This window comes from Benincasa hispida, chromosome 11, assembly GCF_009727055.1.
Source record: "Benincasa hispida cultivar B227 chromosome 11, ASM972705v1, whole genome shotgun sequence".
In the NCBI taxonomy this organism is placed as follows: domain Eukaryota; kingdom Viridiplantae; phylum Streptophyta; class Magnoliopsida; order Cucurbitales; family Cucurbitaceae; genus Benincasa; species Benincasa hispida.
The window spans coordinates 1,920,868-1,944,646 of NC_052359.1; the positions used below are offsets into that span (position 1 = coordinate 1,920,868).

General features: G+C 35.6%; 1 protein-coding gene across 4 annotated transcripts in view; it reads right to left on the minus strand.

Annotated features, from left to right (window-relative positions):
* The window catches only part of LOC120092116, a 52,783-nt gene that overhangs the window by 13,513 nt on the left and 15,491 nt on the right, over positions 1-23,779 (minus strand). For 2 of the 4 annotated variants that reach the window (XM_039050325.1, XM_039050328.1), the window contains 9 exons: positions 20,060-20,305; positions 19,593-19,748; positions 16,805-16,942; positions 16,328-16,570; positions 7,296-7,423; positions 5,911-6,034; positions 3,935-4,096; positions 3,708-3,855; positions 3,513-3,610 (listed from right to left, as the gene is read on the minus strand). In XM_039050325.1, coding sequence (XP_038906253.1) covers positions 3,513-3,610; positions 3,708-3,855; positions 3,935-4,096; positions 5,911-6,034; positions 7,296-7,423; positions 16,328-16,570; positions 16,805-16,942; positions 19,593-19,748; positions 20,060-20,305 — 1,443 coding nt within the window. Of the gene's footprint in view, positions 1-3,512; positions 3,611-3,707; positions 3,856-3,898; positions 4,097-5,910; positions 6,035-7,295; positions 7,424-16,327; positions 16,571-16,804; positions 16,943-19,592; positions 19,749-20,059; positions 20,306-23,779 lie in introns of all 4 variants that reach the window. The other 2 variants (XM_039050327.1, XM_039050326.1) reach the window with 2 other exon arrangements.

A 23,779-nucleotide genomic window follows, 5' to 3' on the forward strand; every position in this document is an offset into this window, starting at 1 on the left:
TTAAGATTTCTCTCTGGAAGCAAGAAGGTAACCTCATCTTCAACACACTCTTTGTGAAGCAATCGTCTACTAAGCCAGAGAGGGCAAGGAATTGCATATCACGGCTTGATTCTCTATCTCTCTCTTTTCTTCCACAGTTGTTATTTGTATTGTGTAAAATGTTGAAAGACTCCTATTTCTCAATATGAATGCATCTACAATTTATCTTTTATCCATCTCCTCAACTTTTACCATGAGCAACTAATTTCTTTATGGGTTGAGAAACAATGCAGCTAACATGAACTAAGTAAGGCTTAGTCATGAGTTCAACTTGTTTTATGTATGCTTTATAAACTATTTGAATAAGTCGAAAGATTATTCCAAGTAGATTAAATCTAGGATTGAAAAGGCCAAATATTTAGACCTCATAAAATAAAAAGAGAGCATCTTTAGAAATAAAAAAAAAAACATCTTTTGCATCAAATACTCATCGCATGCATCCTAGAGATAGGATATGGTAGCTAAATAGACTAAGAAGTGTAGGTTGTAATTTTTGAGTGGTTTGCTTGAACGCATAATTTATGCATTTACTTAGGAATGATAGTGAATATTTTTCTCAACCAAACCTTTATTCATTTGAATCTTGTACTTCTCGTATAGGCTATTTCACTTACGATTGTTATTTCCATCACATTCATCACTCTTTATTTTAGCAATTGAATAGGATCAAAATCATCACATATCTAGTAAACAACTCGCGTGAAGATCGAAACAATATTTGTCAACGCATATATAGAACACAATCCTTGAGTTCGACCCTAGACTCACTAGGACTCTAGTTTGATTTATACTTGGGTCTAACTAGGTAAACCAATGTGTTAATAAGACGTCACATAGCACTCACTCCATCACATTTAAAACGCATCAGCGAGTGAGCAGATTGAGAAACTATATAGGCATTTTCTATGGCATGGTCACAAGGAAAACAGAGATATCCATTTAATTAGATGGGATATAGTTCAACTTCCCATATCTGACGGGGGCCTTGGCGTGACTGATCGGAGAAAACGAAACAATGGCCTTTTAGCCAAATGGATTTGGAGATACCATATCGAGAATGATGCTCTCTGGAGAAACCCATTGATGCAAAATACGGTTCTACTTAACAACCACAAAATGCATGATTTATGCATTTACTTAGAAATGACTGAATATTTTTCTCAACCCTATCTTTATTTATTTGAATCTTGTATTTCTCGCATAGGCTGTTTCACTTACGATTGTTATTTCCATCACATTCATCACTCTTTATTTTAGCAATTGAATAGGATCAAAATCATCGCATATCTAGTAAACAACTCGCGTGAAGATCGAAACAATATTTGTCAACACATATATAGAACACAATCCCTGAGTTCGACCCTAGACTCACTAGGACTCTAGTTTGATTTATACTTGGGTCTAACTAGGTAAAACAATGTGTTAATAAGACATCACATAGCACTCACTCCAACACATATTTAAAACGCACCAGTGAGTGAGCAGATTGAGAAACTATATAACCATTTTCTGTGGCATGGTCACAAGGAAAACAGAGGTATCCATTCAATTAGATGGGATATAGTTCAACTTCCCATATTTGACGAAGGCCTTGGCGTGACTGATCGGAGAAAACGAAACAATGGCCTTTTAGCTAAATGGATTTGGAGATACCAAGCCGAGAATGATGCTCTCTGGAAAAACGTCATTGATGCAAAATACGATTCTCCCTTACAACCACAAAATGGGCTCCTTAAAAATTTCAAAGAGCCATGGACTCGCATTGTCAATCCTTGATAACATTGTTCATGTGATTGGCAATGGTTGTAATACTCGTTTTTGGGCAAACACATGGGCGGGCACCCTTCCTCTAAAAAGTGCATTCCCGAGATTATTTGCCCTCCCTAGCCACAAAGAGGCCTCTATTGCACATTGTTAGAACCAAGGTCACCGAGCATGGGACCTTGGATTGAGACGTCATTTACAAGAGGCCGAGATTGATGAGTGGACTACTATGTCCACCTTGCTCTAGCCCCCGGTCAACGCAATGTGATTGACATTTGGAGATAATGTTGATAAAACCGGTAGATTTTCTATAAAATCTCTCACAAAACATATTGCATCCAAAGGTCTTAAACAGAACACATCTCTCTACAAGAATATTTGGAGAGGTCCCATCCCAAAAAAAGTCTGTCTCTTCCTATGGGAAGTCAGTCATGGGAGCATTAACATGGTGGTTCTCCTTAAGAAGGCCCCTTGGATCTCATGGGCTCCAAATTGGTATGTTCTTTGCCATCATAATAGAGAATCTACTATGCATATATTGGTCTTTTGTGATTTCACTCAATCCTTTTGGGAAATAATGCTCAATTGCTTCAACTATCAATTGGTCTTTCCTAACGACCCCCTCACTTGATTGAATTCATTGCTTTTTGGCCATCCGCTCAAAGTTAAAAGGGAGATATTGTGGACATTCATCATTAAAGCCTTCCTTTGGCTCGTATGGAATGAGCGGAACAATTGGATCTTTGAAGAAAAGGTGTCAAACTTCACATGCTTCTTTGATCACCTCTTGTATACAACTCTCACTTGGTGTAAATTCACCTCACATTTTTGTGATTACAGTCTTACATCTCTTATTACACGATGGAATTCTTTTATGTAATCTCTCCTGGCCTTTGTGCCTTTTTGTAATTTCATATCATCAATGAAATTATTCTAAATGTTTCCCATAAAAAAAAAGAATGAAAAAAGAGAGAGAGAGAAAAAGGGAGAGCACAAGAGATATGAGACTGGAATTATTCAACAAATAATTAGGAGATTCTAGAGAAGTTGAAATTGGAGTACTAAAAGAAAAAGAATATGGCTCAAGAGACATGCACTTCTATGGTTGGAAAATAAAATACTGGAAAAGAGAAGATATCAACACAGGCTCCTAAGACAACTGCAGCAGAAATGCTAATATAAAAATGTGTTTCAGTAAATTAGAGAATGACAATAGACGAAATCAACAAATATTTGTTTCAGTTATTTGGATTCAAGTGGATCTTTACCAGTTGGTTTAGAGACAATGTTTTACAGATTTTATGAGACCCTCTTTTGAGTTCGAAAGCTTATTTACTGTGGATTAATGCTACTCTCTTATGTGAGCTATGGACGAGAGAAATCAGTGTATTTTTCAGGATTCGTCACGCTCTGTTATGGAGTACTTCGATTCAGCCCATTTGAAGTCTTCTTCATGGTATTCTCTTTTTGAAAGTTTTAAGGGTTATTCCATCCAAGAATTGAACATGAACTGGAAGAATTTTATGTTTCTTTCTTAGTCGTTCTTTATCTTTTGTATATTTGGTGACGATTTTTACATTTTGTTCCATTTTGTCTACTTTGTACTTTTGAACATTAGTCTCTTTTCATTCCCTTAATGAAAATTTCAATATTCTTTTCCCAGAAAAAAATCTTTGAACTGTATGAATGAGAACAGATGTAAGATTTACTTCAGTGAGCTCAGGGTCTGGACTTTCTGCCAATAATGATACTTCAGTCCGTGTATCATTATCAGTTAATTCCGCTTCAAAATCTTCATCAAAAGCAACTGAAGAAGAAATTTGTTATAATGTGATTTCAGAGAACGTTAAATTGTTTGATATATTTTATATGGATTACAAATAAGATATGCAATGAAGACATACTAGAACCATATAGTGATAGCAGTTTCAGTTCTTTAAGATAATACTTTATGGTCCATGGATGACTAAGCCACATGCCAGTCAAATGTAATGCGGCCAGACGAAATGTTCGAGGACTTTTGGTGCCTTCTTCAAGAATTTTTTCTATAAACTGCAAAAATAAGGATTAAGAAACAGTAGGCAGAAAACCCAACTGTGAAAAAACGTATGTGACCAAAGTGAGTACACACCCATTTCAGAGGTCCTGGTCCACCATCACTTAAATGCATACTGCTTTCAGAAAACGTAGAAGAATGCAAAACAGAAGATAGAAGCGCAGCAATATGGGCAACCCTTCGCTTGTTGCAGCTGACATGCAATATCCAAGAGGAACGCACCAAACGCCACATCATCTGAAATTGTAGAATTTGAAATGCATAAATATAGCCAAGTGAGAAAAAACGAGGGTACAGAAAACTTTCCACATAATTTTAAGTCCTGTACTTGTTCTCAGTTTTTGATGGGTTAAATGTATGTATGTGTGTGTATATATATATATTATAAGAAACAATTTTAATGATGGTATAAAATTACAAAACGGGGAGTACCCAATCCAAGGAAATTACAGAAAACCTCTCCAACTGGATATCATAGAAGAAAACCTTTAGTGGAGAAAGGAGAGAATTAACACCAAGAAATAACCAAAAATGATAAAGCATTAAAATAAACGTTCAATGATTGAGTTCCTTTTTCAGCAGTTATTGGGATGCATAGCAAGTCAGAGAATTTTGGATTGACTGGATTCACACGGTAGGAGTTTGGATCCTTTTGGTAAATTTTCAATTAAATTCCTATCCAAATGGTTTGATGCTTCGGCTCTTATGGGTAAGGATATTTTTCAAGTCTTGTGGAAAACTAAAAGTCCTAAGTGTATAAACATCCTCATTTGGATGATGAATTATGACACGCTTAATTGTTCATCCACATTACAGAGCAAGCTTCAGAATCATTATTTATCTCCAGATTTTTTAGTACAACTATGCGGATAGGGATCGAACCTCCGACATTCGAAAAGAAAAATCATGCTAATTACTATTGAGATAAGCTCATTACTCTGGCTAATAATGAGGACCTGCAACATCTATTATTTCAGTGTTCCTACTCAAGTAAGATGTGATGCCTTTTTTCTCCTATTTTAACCTTCTATGGGCCTTCAGTTTTTCTTTGAAGGAAAATTTCCTTCAGCTTCTCCTTGGTTCATCTTTCGGGAATAAATCCCAGTTTTTATGGTCCAATCCTATTAAAACTATCCTATCTGAAGTTGGGTTCAAAGGAATTGACGTACTTTTCAAGACAAATCACTTCCCATAGATGGATAGATTGATTTTTCTCGCCTCAAAGCGTCATCCTAGTGCTCCCTTTCCAAGCTCTTTATAGATTATTCTATTCAAGATATTTGTTTAAATTGGAATGCTTTTATTTTTCCTTCATAATATTTTTGTAATCTTTATCTTGAATAAGTTTTTGTTGCTTTCGTTTCTTGTATTACGAGCATCAGCCTTCTTTCATTACTATTGAAGAGACTTGTTTCCAAGAAAAAAAAAAAGTAAGGAAGAAGGACAAGATGACAACGGAGGACTACAAAATCTACTGAAGAAAATGAAAATGAGAGACAAAAGGGGAGACACAAAGAACCATATTTGCCCCCTCAACTACATCCTTACCAGCCATCCCTTAAAATAAGCCAGAAAACTTCTTTGGATGAATCTTATTCGTTAAACACTACTTGGATCAACATAGAACCAAAGGGCTTTCAATGACAAAAAACACACTTTTGATGTTTTGATTTTTCTTTTTTCTTTCTTAGACAATAGTCTACTTAGCTATATATCTTGTAGTCAGCATTTATCTCTTTTAAATTATCATAGTTACTCCTCTCTTTTATCCAACCGGAGAAGTTTATTGCAATTCCTTTGAATCGGAGTCTTTCACTCCCTCTTTTGTAAATTGCATACGCCAATAAATTGTCTTTTATTATAAAAGAACTAACATTGAATGAAATGCACTATATCACTCATTGCTGGGATAAAGTTATCTGAATGAAAACACCATATACAGCTCCATAAAGATGAGAAAACACAACACTATGTACACCCGCATCACTGTACACGAGATAGAAAAATATAATAAACAGTATCAGGAACAAAATAGAGAATGTAGTGTTAACCTCTGAATTCATGCCATTACACGATGTAACAAGCAGACCAGACTTTCCCTTGTAAAATAGACACAAGGTCAATCTAACCAATCTCAGCATGGGCAAAACAGAGCATTCTCCAGCATTCTCGAGGCTGCAAACTTTGCAGAATCAATTTGAATGGAACATTTTCTTTAGTGACAAAATAATTTTATGGAGTAGATGAACTTAAAGAAAGGAGGAGGAAAGTCAAACCTAAAAGATAATAAAAAATATTTCCAAGTGGCAAAAAAAGATCTCAAATTGAAGTTACAAAAAGCATCCTAAAGTTTACACTGCGCCACAAAGATGAAACTACGCATAAAATGGTCAAAAAGCTTTCTATGTAATTAAAGACTATCATTTCCCAGGCTATGGTTAAAAAAAAACGTGCTGGCAGGTTAAACCAAAATATTCTTTTACTCCCTTTTAAGAGCATGACTTCGATGGTCATATGGCTTAAAAAAAGAATGTCATTCAAACCAAGAGGATGAGCCATATGCCAATTTTTTTTAACAAGATACAAAGCCTTTAATTGATGAAATGAAAAAAGACGAATGTTCAAAAGAAATGAAAAGAGACTAATGTTCAAAGGATACAAACTTCACAAAGAAAAACGATTAAAAAAAGAGTAATTTTTTAAAATGAGAGTCAAGAAACAATAAATAACGAAAGAGACAAATGCTTGAAAGATATAAAGCTTCACTGAAGAAATAAAAGAACAATTAAGAAGGAACAAAGAGGGAATAATTTATACATAACAATACAAAAAAAGATCATTCCTCCACAAAGAACCAAAAGTAATAAACCAAACAAAAGACCAAAATAAAGAAAGCAGTAAATAACGAAACAAGATTACAATGAAAAGATCTAGACATTCGAAATAAGACGTATATCCTGTAAAGAGAAGCCAACAAAAGATTTGGGAAGAGAGCACCAAGGTGAAGCCTTAAGACCAGCTGAGCTGAATCAAACTAAACTCTTCATAAGATAAGCTGATTAAGATCAATCGATCGGAAATCTAGAACCACCAATACAAGATTTAGAATCAAAGGCCATGCAATTGGAGAGTTGTGTGACCAACATAAACCATCAACAAATGAAGAATTGCAAACGAACCCAGACAATTCAGAGAATTCCAACTAAGAAAACTGATTAAAAAAGAAAAGGGTATCTAAATATAATTAAGAGATAAAAGAAAAATATTTTAATCTAAATGCAACTATAATACACACAAATTTAAATCTACAATTGGAGATAAGTAACTACCAAAGACTAGCAACATTTGTTAAATGGGCTAACTTGATAATTGCAACACCCTTCCTCAGCAGAAATATAAAGCAACAGGAGCAACTATGGCTATCTACAGATCATACCTCTCAACAAGATCACTGAATATCTGTAGAAGAGTTGCTTCTGATAAAAAAACGTTATTATCCACTAAACTGATTCCATTTTGAAGAGCGCAATAGAGAATTGATAAAAGAGACTCTAGGCAAAGCCACTGCATAAGACACACAGATCACTTTAAGTCCCATGATGATAATATCTTCATTACATTAACGCATGTAAATGAAAAGTATATATATCAAATAAATAAGGTGCATATCTATGAGACCAAAGGACCAAGTGCAAATTTTTATCTATTTGTTTGAAAGGGAACCAAGGGCACTAATGGTTTCACGGTGAAATTTTATTGAAATTCTGGCCCTTTTTGAAGGAAGATTCCCTTCATCTTTTTTATGAATTCCATATTGGGTATATTTATACAGCTTTAAAAGAAAAAATTATCTGCCTTGCTCAAAAAAAAAAAAAAAAGATTATTTTAAATCAGTGAAAGAATTCAGGCCTATCAGCTTAAAATTCTCAATTTACAAAATTCTTGCAACAATCCTTGCAGGTTGTTTGAAGAAAGTAATGCCTTTGATAATTTCTAGCTTCCAAAGTGCTTTCCTTGGGAGAGACAAATACTTGACCCAATTTCAAAAGATTCCATGGTAAATGGATTCAATGGATTTGTGGCTGCCTTAAATTTTCAGTATTTGTGAATGGTAAGCAAGCCTAGAGGAAAAATTTTGGCTTCTCGAGACATATGTCAGGGGAATCCACCTTCTCCATTCTCATTTATTTTGGTCTCAGAAGTCCTCACTGCATTGATTGACAATATTCTCTCCAGAAATCTCTGTGAAGATAAGATTCATGTGCCAATTCTTCAATTTGCCCGTGACACGTTGTTTTGCAACCATAACAATGATATGTTGGAGGTAGTAATTCAACAATCTCTCATTTTTAGACATGTCCTGGTTTGAAAATAAATTGGGGCAAAACTGCTCTTTGTAGCATTAATGTGGAAGATGACAAATTGCATCATTTTTCAAGAAGATTAAATTGTATGGTGGAAACATTGCCTTTTCTTTCCAGGCCTTCCCTTGGAGGAACATCCCAAATTGACTTCCTTTTGGCAAGCTGATGTCGAAGGATTAGGGTTCATTCATTAATAGAGATTGGACTTTGGAGTTTTAGACTTCTTGGAGAAATTCTCCTCAGTCATTCTTCGGTTACATCATAACCGGTGATTGATAAAATTCTCAAGAAGTTTGGGTGGTATCTTGTCTTAATCTTTCATGTGGTGGTAGATTAACTTTGTGTTACTTTTTTTTTTTAAAGGGAAACAGCCTTTATTATTCATTAAAAGAGAGTACAAGAGATGTGTACTTGAAATATAAAGGCAAAGGACTAAGAACTACGACCAAAGGATCGGGATGCATCTCAACTAGGTTGGCACCCCCTTAGCGCCCTCATCATATCCAACTCTACAAAGGAAACCTTACAAAGCAACCAAAAGAGACTATGAACAAACAAACAAAAACTTACAAAAGCTACTTAAACAGTAGCTGCAATACTCAAAAATCAAAAACAAATACAACAACAGAGACAAAATCCTGAAAGCACGATCACAAAATTCTAAAAAGTTGTCCACTGTCTTTTGAAACTAGCTGTCCAGTTGAATGAATGCCTGTCAATTTAGACTTATATCTTGTAAGGAGTAGGCTTCAAAAGTTTTAGAGAGAGAGCACCAAAGAGAAACATTAAGCTTTGCAACCTCAAACCGAGCAAACCAAGGAGTTTCCTTATCATGGAACACTTTTTGGTTTCTTTCAAACCAAATCTCAGCCAACAATGCTTTTGTTGCATTAATCCATAGTAAATTTGAACTTTTCTTGAGGAATGGTCCAGAAAGTAGCTACTGTACATTGCTTTTGAAGGTGTTGCCGAAGACCCAACAAGGACTAACTTTGTGTTACTGGTTTTATCAAGCATCTCTTTATACCATATGTCTCGAAACAAAGAACTTTTCATTGATGTAATGAAAAGAGTCATAATGCTCAAAAGTACAAGATACTCCCAAAGAGAAAAACACATAAAACAACATTAAAAAAATAAAGGAAGAACATAATAAATTATAAGGGAAATATTACAGCATTCCAATTAAGACATATGTTTTGACACGCAGAAATTCAGCGTTGCGGGCATTCCAATCTACTATATGCCTCTTATTTTAAATCCATCTCTGATGAGTTTGGAATTAGATCATTTGATGCGAGATTTCTTCCTGAGAAGGGATTGACAAAGGTCCGATAAGTCATTTGGTTCACGGGAAACTGGCCTCTAAAGCACAAGATGATCAAGGGTTTAGGTATGGGGGCTCAAATCACAAAAATACAGCATTGCTGGCATTCCAATACTATATGTCTCTTTCTTTAAATTCATCTAAGGTAAGTTCGGAATTAGATCGCTTGATGCAAGATTTCTTCTAGGAAGGGATTGATGAAGGTAAGGTAACTAATTTGGTCCACAAGAAATTGGTCTCTAGAGCAAAAGAAGATGGGGGGTTTAGGTATTGAGGCTTAAAACACAAAAAATAGCCAACGAGGTTGGTGTTGAATGATGTTGCCTACACATTTTGTGGTGTATACTAAAGAATGGAAACTTCAAAAGAATGATTGTATGTTATTAAATGAAGAACCCAGCCTCTTAATTTATAGGCAAGGGTAGTTATACAGCTGGTACCTGTTAACAAGGTAACCGGGAAACTAACAGAAGTAACAGAAATTGAAAAAAAAATAAATAAATAAGTGTGTTAAATTTAGAAACATCATTTTGGGGAAAGTTATTGTTAGTATTCATGGCAGGTGTCTATGGAAGTTCCTTTTGCTGTTTGGCAAATGAAACAACGTTTGACAAAGTTCTGTACATCCTTTTTTAGTTGAGGCCAGAAAAAACGAGCAGAAACCAACTCAAATGTCTTTGAAATACCAAAGTGACTGCCAAACCTCCAGAATGAAGGTCTTTTATTAATGATTCCCGAAGAGAAGTATGTGGTATGCATAAGCAATCTCGCTTGAATAGAAAATTATCGAATATATGGAAGTCTCCACATTGGATATTATTAGAACACTTGTACCAGGGTCCTTCAAAATCTGGATGAGTAGGGTAAAGTTCTGAAATATGCTGGAAGGCAATGACTTCTCCTGCTAAAAGGGTAAGTAACTCATTTTTTCGACTCAAAGCATTGGCAACTTTATTGTCTTTTCCCGCTTGGTGTCGAATAACAAAATCAAATCGTTGAAGAAACGCTAGCCAATGAGCATACATCCTGCTAATTTGTTTTTGAGATTGCAAATACTTCAAAGAAAAGTGGTCAGTGAGCCAAATAAATTCCTTATAAAGTAGGTAGTGCTCCCATTGTTTAAATGCTCTAACAAGTTAATAGAATTCTTGCTCATAGGTGCTCCAATTTTGTTTAGGTGGGCTGAGTTTCTCACTAAAATATTCGATAGAGTGATTATTTTGAGATAAAACTGCTCCAATACCTACCCCACATGCATCAACGGCTACTTGAAAAGGGATAGTCAGGTAATCTTAGTACAGGGCTATGACACAAATAATGTTTGATTGTTTTAAAAGTTTTCCCTCGTTCATTTCCCCATATGAAATTATTTTTTCGAAGACAATCAGTTAGAGGAGCCATTATTGTACTGAAATTTTTAATAAATTTCCTATAAAAGGAAGCTAAGCCTAGAAAGGATTGGATTTGTTTGATTGATGTTGGTATAGGCCAATTAGAAATGGTTTCTACTTTCTAAGGACAACCTTAATTCCTTTGCCAACTCCCATCCTTTTTTGGGGTGAGGAGAGCCATGTGCTGATGCTAGGTTGGATAAACCCCTTATTTAATAGGTCTTGTATGTGTTCATGTAAGATTTTATATTCAGCCGGGCTCATTTTATAGTGAGGAAGATGTGGTAAGGAAGCTCCCTGGATGAAATCTATTTGGTGTGGAATATCACGTAGGGGAGGCAATGTAGCTGGCGATTGATTAATGTTTGGGAATTCTAAAAACAGTTTTTGTACTTGCTCAGGGAGTTCCTTTATGGTAACATTGTTTTTCATTCCTGTTGCTATTAATCCCCACATGATGTCCTCTTTCTGTTTTAAGAATTGCATCCCAGGATGCAAAATAGTTGTCCTTTGGGAGCTTTGGATTCAGATGATGTTCTTGAAGCCGAGAGGGGAAGGAGTACAATTTTCCTCCCATGCCAAGACAACTCATACACATTTTCACGCCCTTTGTAGGTGGCTTGTATGTCATATTGCCATGGTCTACCAAGAAGAATGTGGCAGACATCCATGTCCAAAACATCACACACAATTTGATCCTTATAGCTATTGCCAACTGAGAATTGGACTGTACAAGTGTGAGATACCTGAGCCTCGCAAAACATCACACACAATTTGATCCTTATAGCTATTGCCAACTGAGAATTGGACTGTACAAGTGTGAGATACCTGAGCCTCGCCTCCCATCTTGATCCAGTTGACCTTATATGGGTTTGGATGTGGGTCCATCTTTAGGTCCAGTGCTTGGATGAGCTTCTTAGATACCACGTTTTTAGAGCTTCCACCATCCATGATCACATTGCATATTTTCCCCTTCACCGTACATCTAGTCTTTGAATAAGGAATGTCGTTGGTTGTGTGTTTCTGATTTTGGTTTGAGTAGGATGTGTTGAATAACACAACTTACTCTATCCCCTTCATCCAGCTCTAAAATATCTGTTTGTTCATCTTCTTCCACTTCGGATGTCTGTTCTTGACAGTCTTCATCATCTAAAATGGCCACTGTTTTGTGCTCGGGGCAATTGTTAGATAGGTGACCAGTCTTCTCACATCTAAAACACTTTCCAAGTGTGGGCCTGCCATATTGATTAGGTTGTTTTTTGGCTGCTTCATTAGCTGTCCGTTCTTTGTTGGCTGCTGTCTCGTCTTTTTTTAATCTTGGTATGTGTTCCTACGTATTATTGGCCTGCATTTTAGCCACTGGTGTGCCTCCTTTTCTAGCATTACTTGTTGAAGATTCCCATTGATTTCTTCTATCGGTCCTTCTTGATTGAGATTCCTCAATTGTTTTAGCCAAAGAGATCATGTCCATGAGGAAGCCTAGATGTTGAATCTTTACCTTTTCCTTAATGTTCGAGCGTAGACCACCCACAAATCTAGCTATCAAATTTTGTTCACTTTTCGGTAGGTTTGTTCTAGCCCCCAATCGGTGGAAGATTTCTGTGTATACAGCAACGGTCCTTGAACCTTGCCGCAAATTTTGATATTGGTTGTATAGAGTTTGTTCATAATTGGCAGGCAAGAAACGATCTTTCATAAGGTGCTTCAATCTTTCCCAACTGATGATGGGGTTCTTTCCATTTCGGAATCGATTAACTTCTAATTGCTCCCACCATGCCGAAGCACCCCCTCGAAATTTCAATGCTACAAGTTGTACTTTCTTGTGTTCAGGAGTGTTGGCATATTTAAAGAATCCTTCCACGTTCTTGATCCATTCCAAGAAATCTTCAATATCTCTCTTACCATTAAAAGTGGGGATATCTAATTTTACTCTACATTCATTTGTCTCATTGTGCTGTCGCGCCCCCATTTGCCAACGTCCCAGCTGATCTTCATTCTCCCTCTCTTCTTCACTCGAGAAATCACTATCTTGCTGCTGTCTCCTTTGATAAACTTGCATTCTTGGACGATCTTGATTGATAGCAAGTAAATCTTGGACATTTCTTGGTAGATTATACTGTCAAGCATTGATATTTTTCCTTTCTTGTGGTGGATTGTTGGGTCTTGGAAGGTCTTCTTGAATTTGAGCCGGCTGCCTTAAGGCCTAGACATCGCCGTCGATCTCTTCCATCTTCAAAGTCATTCTCTCCAACAATCGGTGGATACCACCAATGGATTCCTCGACAGACAGCATGTGTCTCATTAAGGACCTAGGTGATAGAGCAGTGGATGTACCCACCTCATTGTTTGGGGGCTCGGGATTGTTGCCATTGGTAGGCTTTTTCCCTGCCATCAACTCCAAAGATCTCAGCTCTGATACCAAGATGGTGTACACTAAAGAATGGAAACTTCAAAAGAATGATTGTATGTTATTAAAGGAAGAACCCAACCTCTTAATTTATAGGCAAGGGTAGTTATACAGCTGGTACCCGTTAACTAGGTAACCGGGCAACTAATAGAAGTAACAGAAATTGAAAAAACAAAATAAGTGTTTAAATTTAGATACATCATTTTGGGGAAAAGTTATTGTTAGTATTCATGGCAGGTGTCAATGGATTGGCATACAGATACGGCCTCAAAAAGACCATGGAATAACATTTTGATGTAGCCTAAGTAGCCTTAAGGAGTAATCCTCCAAGAACCAAGATTGTGGATCTTTTATTAGAATGATAATGTGTTTCATACAATAGGGGAATGTTCCTATTTATAGAGTTCTATTACAAGTGGAGGTAAAAAAGAAACTAACCTAGAATATTGCCTAATCACCCAATTAACCCCAATTCTTCTTACATCATTCTACCCCTCCAAAAAGAAAACTCGTCCTCGAGTTTTAAAAAGAAAAAATGAAACAATCAAGAAGTAAAATAAACTCATTCAATGGCATATGACCAAACCAAACCCTGCATTTTGGACAGAATTATTCCGATTAAAGAAGTAAATCCGAGACAAAAAATCCAATATTGCCATCAAAAGATGAACTCTCCATCGGCCATAAACCCAAAAAGAAGTTTACATCAAGCTCATTAACCATAATCATAGGACTAATCACAAAAGAATTAGCTTCCGAAGAGAACCCTTCAAGAATCACATTTTCTTCATCTTTTACTTCAAATTCTTTGACGGTTGTGTAAACGATTTCCAACGCAGTCGGTGTGTCATTCTTGGTCGATTTTTTTATTTCCACCTCGACGTTTAGAATTTCGATGTTCGATACCTCCTTTCCATATTCTTCGTTGGATTTTTCTTCTTCACTCGAGACTACTTTCGAATCAACATTTTCAAATTCTTCTTGTTTTTATCTTCCACTTCGTTCGCGTGATTTTTTTTCCCCAACCACCTCCATCAACAACATGGGTCTCAACAAGATTTTTCCCAAATTTATCTTCAAAATTTTATGTTTGAAAATTTTCAAATTGTGATTGCCTTTGTTTTTTCTTCTATATGTGAAATCAATATGTTCTTGAATTCTGCAAATGAATTGATAATTGATTAATATGTTTGAGTCATTTTTTCCAATGAACGTTGGATTTCTTTTGTTATTTTCTTTGTTTCCTCAAATGCTACAAGATCAAAATGTAGTCACTTCGTTGGATTTTTTTCTATGTTTCAATCTCTTAGTGAGTATAGGACTTATCCATTGATTTTCTTTAATCAACCTTTTTTTATCGTGTTTCATAACCAAAAAGGTAATTTTGAGTCTTGAACGTTCTTCTTGGACTGTAGACATCCATTCTTGATGATTCTTGATGATTATTTAATTCATCTAACTCCCATTCTTTACATCGATTTCTTGAAAATTGGGTTTGATTGGATCGTTGGGAATCTTTTCGATATTGTTGCCTTCTTATTCCATCCCAAACTACTTTAGAAACATCATTGAAATCACTAGAATCACTAGAACCAAATTTTCAAGGTGGATAATGATAGATTCTTTGAGAAAATCGAGCACGGACAAAATTAGTATGTTGGAATTCTTCTTCTGAATCACTTGAGTCAGAATTCAAGCATTGTTTTTTCGAAGTAAAATTGATTTTCTTGTCCGTACAAATTGCTGTATTTTTTATAAGACATCTTCTTTGATCGCCAATAGTCCATTCTTGCAAAATCTTGAAAACTCTTTGGTTTCTTCTTTCTTTCTTGGAATTTCAAGGGTTCGCCTTAATTAGATGTGGGTTATTCAGCAACAAGCACAACTCATGAAGCTCCTTCTTGTGATCGACATCACCAAGAGTTTTGCAGTCTTCCACCAATAGCAATCAACGTTGGCCTAGACGATTGCTCCAATACCAAATTGATGTAGCCTAAGTAGCCTCAAGGAGTAATCCTCCAAGAACCAAGATTGTGGATCTTTTATTAGAATGATAATGTGTTTCATACAATAGGGGAATACTCCTATTTATAGAGTCTTATTACAAGTGAGGGTAAAAAGGGAATTAACCTAGAATATTGCCTAATTACCCAATTAATACATATTCTTCTTTCATCATATTTCAAAGACTTGGAAATGTTTTGAATCTTTTGGTGCATTCAAATTCAGAAATGGTGCTCATAGGCTTTCTTTTGGTGGTCACTTTCTAAGCTTTTTGTATATTTATGATATTCGATGTTAATTATTATTGGCATGTTTTTATTACTCCTTTGTAATTTTACTTTTGCTTTATATATATTTTAAGAATTGAATGGATATAATTTATTAGTAATTGCTTACAACCTCTAAGAGAAGTTTAGACAACACTGATGCTACAACTAATGGTGATCATTTTTTAAGATTTGTACCAATAGCTATCATCATGGCAGATCAACTCTTATATGCACCAGAGGGCACTGCATTTTGCACAATCCAAAGGTGTTTGAGAACCTTGTGTAGTGGCAGACGTTAAGAGCAATCCTTGACAAGTATATGACTTATAAGGACCTTTGCAGTTGAAGAAATGACTGGCCTTGGAGGAAACTCTAAATCTACTTGCACAACTCTCCTGTATGTGTCAGAGTGTTCCTTAGACCCAAACGGGGGTAACTGTTTTGTAATTTATACTTTTGCTTGATGCTTATCAACCTTTTATGATTTTTGTATTTTTTAGCTGGTCTCTTTCATTATTTCAATGAGAAGCTCTCTTGTTTCATGAGGAAAAGAAAAACTATTATGGTATCATGTCATATTAAACTACTTTGTAATTAGAAAATTTTCAAATGCTATTACTAACAATTTTAAGTTAGTAAAACTATTAAATTTAAAATAAGAAAAAAACATATATAGAATAGACAAATGCAAAGATTGAACAGCCACCTTCCACTTCAGTAGAACTGCCCTTCTAGTTCGAACTAAAACTCCCGCATCAAGTATACCATTTACATGCTGATGTAAAGTTAGAATAAGAGAGTCCAACATTGGCCTTCCTTCTACTCCTGGATGACGTAGTGTAGTCTCATCCCGTATAAATCTTAGAGCTTCAGAAGAAAACTCTGACACGAGCACTTGGAGAACAGAGGCTAGCGCTTCATATGTTGCAAGACATATTTCTGCTCCACTCTACATTAGAGTAAATTAATTAAGCATAAGATTTATGCTTTTGTTTTCCTTTCTAGATACAAAAAGGATATTTCTTATTGAAAATGTGCAAAATACAAAAAGAACATGAAAACTTTTGTCATGAGATATAAGGTTTTCAAAAAAAAAACAACAGACGTAAGATTTTATCATAAAATTAATAATATAAAATTAGTGTTTTGCAGAAAAAGTAAAACCCGCAAATTATGATTATACCTCTGAGTGATAAGCTGGAGATGAAACAGTCTTCAACAAAAACGTCAGTAAAAAATCGACACCAGGATTACTTGAACAAAGGATTTGAAACTGTCTGCAACATGACAAGACAGATGCTACAGCCTTCGTTGATGTTACCTATCCATTCATACAAAGGAAGGATGAAACTGTTCACCAGTAAAATCTAACAAACTTGAAACCATTAAAGTAGAAAAGCATTTATCACTCTCCCAAACAGAAAGGGTAGAGAATGAAGCAATAATGATAACAAACTATACATATTGCACGACATTTCAAGAGTATTAAATAAATAATAACAGCCACAAACCAACTTTCCATTGCACGACAGTAGGTTTCTTTATTGTTATTAAATAGAAGTAAAGGGATGGGGAGAAAAAGTGGAGAAGGAAACCCTTATCTCGTGATAAGAACCATTTCCTTGATAATTCTAAAATGTATGAAGAAAAGCAAAATACACACAATATCCTTTGTCATGGAACCACACGAAACTGAATGATGAAGAATTATTTAAGAATCCTAAGAGAGAGAATTGGTTGAGGTAAGCACAATTTAGAGCACAATACATAGAAATGGTAAATGAAAGGCTGAAAATAGAGCGATAGGATGGCCAATGGTATACTTCAAATTTTACTTTAGAAATTAACGCTACAGACCTCTATTAGAATCTTTTATAGATAAGTATTTGGGAGGTTATTATGATATTAGTAGTGGCATAATTGAAATTACTAGGGAAGTTGGTTAGAGTAGACGGCTATAAATAGAGTTAACTTAGGAGAGTCCAGGCCTTTCAAAGTACATGGTTATTGTAATTTCCTTTCATATTTCAAAACAGGTAGCATCTATTTCCCATTGCAATTTCTATTTCCTATTAGCCTCAACCTTTTTTTTTTTTTTTCTGGAAAGGAAACATGACTTTTCATTGAATAAATGAAAAAAGGCTAATGCTCGAAGTACAAGAAAACAAAACAAAATGTGAACTTGCAGCAATACATAGGATAATACAAGATAATTAAATTGGAGAAATGAATACATTCCTGGTTGAGCACAAGTCTTAGAAAATTTTGCAAATTGATTGGAAAGAGAATTCCAAAAAGAAGAAGCTTTAACTCCGACAACTTCAAAGTGATCAAGATAAGGCCGATGCTTGAACAATTCATTTGATCCCTTAGATGCTAAACGTCAATTTGCATCAGAAGAATCTTCCTTTTGAATAAAACCTCCAGGAAAACTCCAGCCCCAAATGACTAGTAAAACTAAAATACTAATTCCAGTCGATCAATAATGAGACCTCCACAATTTACCAAAGGATTGAACCTTATTTACTATTCATTTGAGTCTGGAATTTGACTGTCACTCCATCTCTGCTGTTGATAATGCCCATCCACATCCATGAAGCCCTCTGTTTCTACCTTAGTCCTCAGATCCCATGGACTTATCATTCTCCTCCTATGGAAATATGCTTTTATATTCCACTATCCATCTTTATTAGGTTTCATTCTCTCTCTTACCTTGTAGAACTTCTAATGTTTCCTTTATTTCTATTCCTGTACAAATCTTCTCGTTCAAACCTAGGGCTGTACTATTCTGCTTATAATAATTTGTAGAGGAAGTAAACTCTGTGTAAAACGTCTACAAGAACTCTAAAGAATGAAGGCTATGCTTAAACAAAGAATAATATAAGAATTATAACTTTAATGAAAGTAAGTCCACATAAACGGAAATGTTGTAGACTCAATAGTCAAGTAACTGCATCCCATGACTCGATCGACCTTGTATTCTTATTTAATAGATTCTGATAGCCAATATTTTCAAAGCGCAAGGTGCACTTTAAGGCGATAAACTCTTTAATCGCCTCAACACGAACGCCAAGAGGTGACCAAAAAGCATTGTCCAACTGAAGCACGGCACACTTTAAAAAAATAGTAAATAAATATTATTTTTACAATTATTGATAAAAGAAAATATATATATTTTTAAAATGTTAGAATATTAAAATATTAACAAAATTATTAAGAATTAAAATAAAAATTAACTAAAAAAATTTGAGAAAAAAAATATATATTTGGCATAAGAAATAGAAATAGAAATGATTTTAAATAGATAAAAAATAGTTCTTTGAGTAATGGGGTAGAAATTTTGCCATTCGGCAGTTTGGTTGGCATGCAGCCAACATTACTTTAATGCTGGCAGCCAACCCTTCATTTCTCTTCCAGGAAATGTAAAAAATAAAAGAACATTTCTTCTTCCCTTCTGATTTCCAGCCCCTCTCTTCTTCCTTTTCTTCATTTTTGAAAAGCAACCGATGGATGACTAAACAAAAAGGATGACTTCTTCAACTTTTTTCTACTACTTGTGCTATTCTTTCTCTTCATTTCTTCTTCCTTTCTATGGTTTTTCTTGACTTCTTGTTTAAATTGATATTAAAGAAGAAAGTTTGAAGAAAGCAGAAAACTAGGAAACTTGAATAATCATAAAAAAAAAAAAAGGCGAGCACCTGTGTCGCCTTGAACATATGTTCAAGGCGACAGAAGAAAGGTGCAAAAGGCGAGGGCCCCATTGAAGGTGCTCGCCCGGGGTACTTGCAAGGCAGTATGGCCTCCCATCATCTCGCCTCTCGCCTAAGGCGAGCACCTGGCTGCGACTCAACAATGCTGCTGTTAGCCACATCTATACAAAGGATATTCTTATTGAATAGATTCTGATACCACATCTATATAAAAGATCAGACCACAACGTAAAAGAGCCAAAGAGCATTGGAAGATCATACAGCTAGCAGAACCAAAGTAGCAACAGAGGATGGCAACCGGCGTTGACTGGGGCCCCCAAGTTTCCCTTTCACAGAACCTGGTAATACTGTCTCATCTGACTTGACGTTGGACCAGAATATGGAACAAGACACGGTAGCAAAAGAAACCAATTCTACCTGAAAGTCAACAAGTACATCCATGTAGAAATTAGTAGATTTTGCTGCATAATAGAAAAACCTCTGAGATATCTTTTAACAAAAAATGAAATTTTTATTGCTTAATGAAAAGGACAAAGTGTTTTTTTAAAAAAAATGGAAATGAGCCTCTTTATTAATGCAATAAAATGAGACTAATGCTCAAAGTACAAGAAGAAAAAAGGACAAAGTGTTTAAAGATACAAACTCCCAAACCAGAGTAAAATAAGTGAAATTGACTTCATATGGAAAGATTTCCAATGAGAAGAGCAACTAGAGAAATCAGACAATACCTGTAGTAATGGAAGAAGGTTGGCTATTTTCTGGCTAAAAATAGTTGATCCTGCATAGCTCCAATTGTCACTTGGCTGAGACACGGTAAGCTCATCCGAGTCACATTTGTAGTTGCAGTGACCAATTTTCTGCTGAACTAATTGAAGTTCTTGAACCAAAGTCATGATAAGTATTAGGAACTTCACGCGTATACCTTCCAAATCACTCTTCTGTTTGCAAATATTTACACCATGGTTGTGAACAAACTACACAAGATAATACAGATGGCATCAAAACATTCATCCAAAAAAGGAAACCAAAAGTAAAAAACGAAGAGCACCTGCACACAGACAGAAGCCTGTGGCCACTAAAGTGAAAGGCAAGCCCAGTGTACAAGTACAAAGCAGAAACTATGAGAGGCAAATATACAATCAAGAAAGGATCATATATAAGGCTCCATCAAAAGGACCACATTCCTTCCTTTCTCACCCTCCATCTTTAAGATAAACCCAACAGTTACTAATGTAACCTCAGTTTGGCAACAGTTTGTCACATTATTATTTTATTTTTAAAGAAAGAAACAGAGTAATTACATTTTTATAAGGAACATAACTATTCCATTGATAAATGAAATGCCTATAAAAGGTGGGTTACAATAATCAATTTCAATTGTGAAGTCTGACATTATCTTAAAAAACATCATAAAGCTTATCCATAGTTATGCAGTTAAGATTTACATCAAACTAGATTGACAAAGAATTTAAAATGAATTTTTTTACTAAAATTGCTGTACGTAGAAAAGAGATCAAAGAACATTTGAGTATACTTCCCCTCCTTTTGCTGTTTTTCTTGTTGTAGAGATATACAGTTCACCTCTTCTTAGTGGTGTTTTAGACAATGAAAATTCTTTTGTAATTGGTCTTTCCATGAAAAGTGTCGTATCTTGTTCTTAAAAGTTGTTTATGGGAGAGGAAACCCCCTTCCTCCAGCACCTTTTTTGTCAGTTATATATATATATTGATGTGGGAAGGATTAGGGTTAATTCGGGTGAATTACTAGGTAAATTCCCTTTAACCCCTAATGTATAACAATTCCTATGAGGGGTTTTTCTCACGTAATAGATCATGAATTGATTCATAAAAAAAAATTTAAGTTAGACTTCTTGGAGAATTCTCGCTTTGGGTCCTTTATAATAATGTATATGGTGGTTATTGGTTGTTGTTCTGTTAACAGGTTGATATAGTTCTAAGTAGGGTAGAGTTAGTTATTTAACCTTGGTTAAATCCTCTGTATTTCTATAAATACCTTCTGATTGAAGTTTAATAAACAAGAGGAAAATTATATTTCTTGAGGCTTGTTTACTTTAAGCTACATCATACACATTCTCAGGTTTCTTATTAAAAAGACAAAAAATGTTGCATGTCATGGCATCATTATAAGCTCCAATTTTCTTCATTTACTCCAAAAAATAATAATAATAAATTATCCTGCGTATATATGTTTTAAATGGAAACAAGCCTCTTCATTAATTGATGAAAATAAAAGAGGAAGGAGAAGAGAAACACAAATGGTTTACGTGGAAAACCATATACCAGGGAGAAAAAACCACGATAGAGACGTGTTTTTTATTATTCAAGTGATACAGAAATACAGGAAGACTTGCTCAAATAAATAGACAGGCAGGAAGCCCTAGGCCCATAAGAAAATTACAAATAAGCCCCTAGGGCAAACCAACCCTTTTCGACACTCCCCCTCAAGTTGGGGCATAAATATCAATAAGACCCAACTTGCCGATACAATAATCAAAACTCTGTCTTAACAACCCCTTTGTAAGGACATCTGCAATCTACTGATTGGAAGGGATGTAGGGAATGCATACGCTTAAATTGTACAGTCTTTGATGAAATGTCTGTCAATTTCGACGTGTTTGGTCCTATCATGCTGGACCGGATTGTTTGCAATATTTATTGTTGCTTTATTGTCACAAAATAATTTCATCGGAAACTCACTGCCTTGTCAAAGATCTGTCAATACTTTCTTCAACCAGATTTCTTCACATATCCTTAAACTCATGGCCCTATACTCGGCTTCTGCACTACTTCTGACAAACACTCCCTGTTTTTTACTTCTCCAAGTGACTAGATTTCCCTAGACAAAAGTGCAATACCCAAACATAGACTTTCTATCAACAGCAGACCCAGCCCAATATCCTGCTGCGAACACCGTCAAACTTCGGATTTAGCCCAGCCAGAAAATCATACACTCGATCAGCTTCCTCAATTTTAGAACACTGAGTCCCATCATGTGCACACTTCTAGATAATTTCACAGCATAAGTCCATATATTGCCATAACAGGGATAATTTGTTGAAGTACGACGTTATGTCCATAGTCTCTTGCTTGCATTCGTGGACTTGCTTGCGTAAGGTATGTAGGCGGGATGCATTCTGCTTCTTTGAATACAGCTGCTGTACTGCATCCCAAATGTCTTTGGCAGTTGCCGTATAGAGCAACGGTCTGTCTATTTGAGGTTCCATGCTACTCACCAGAACTGACCGTAGCAATGAATCTTCTGCTCTCCAGATGCATTCTTGGGGGTTACCAGGTTCAGACTTTGGTATCTCCCCAGTTAGATATCCAAATTTTTGTCTTCCTTCCGAAGTCATTCTGATGGATTGCGACTAGGAGAAATAATTTTGGTCATTCAACTTTTCTCCAATAATAATTCCTGCAGAATGTCCCATTGATCCAGACAACAAATTTACAGTAGGTAAAGAATGGAAAGAGTTTACCGGGTTCACGGAGGGCTCTTGGATTTCCATAATGCTGATTCTAATGGTGTTCCAATTGGGGAAGAGAAAGATAGGTGTAATACAAGTAATTTGACTGAAAAGAACCTACTTGGTTCTAAAATCCACCTTCTTTTATCGGGAAGCGAATTAAGTTTAGAGTGGGAGAGCTTTTCAGTCAAGAGCTGGAAATTTTCAGACTCTTCTTCCTTAAGTAATTCGGATGCACTTCACTTAGAGAGTCACTTCTAAAAGAAGCCCATTCGGGTGGTTTAGTCGGACACTTTGGTAAAGATAAAACCTTAGCACTCCTTTCTTTTAAATTCTTTTGGCCACAATTGAAAAAGGATGTTGCAAATTTTGTCAAACGATGTTTTATTTGCCAAACTTCCAAAGGATCTAGTTCAAACAAAGGTCTCTATTCACCTCTCCCTATCCCTACTAATATTTGGGAAGACCTCTCCATGGACTTTGTCCTTGTTTTACCTCAAACTGCGACGATTTTATTCTATTTTGGTAGTTGTGGATACGTTTAGTAAAATGGCACATTTCTTAGCTTGGAAGAAATCTAATGATGCTTTGAATGTGGCAAATTTATTTTTTAGGGACATTGCACGTCTATATGGCATTCCAAAAAGCATAGTTTCTGACCGAGATGTCAGATTCATGAGTTACTTTTGGCGTTCCATATGGAAAAGATTCAGCATTACTCTCCTTTTTAGCTCAACTAGCCATCCACAAGCTGATGGACAAACAGAAGCTACTAATCGTACACTTGGTAACCTCCTACGTTGTTTGAGTGGAGACAAACCCCGTCAACAGGATCTCACACTTGCACAAGCAGAATTTGCTTTTAATAATATGGTCAACTGTTATACTGGGAAATGTCCCTTTGAAATTGTCTATACTCAAGTCCCAAGATTGACCTTAGATCTTGCCAACTTACCTGTTT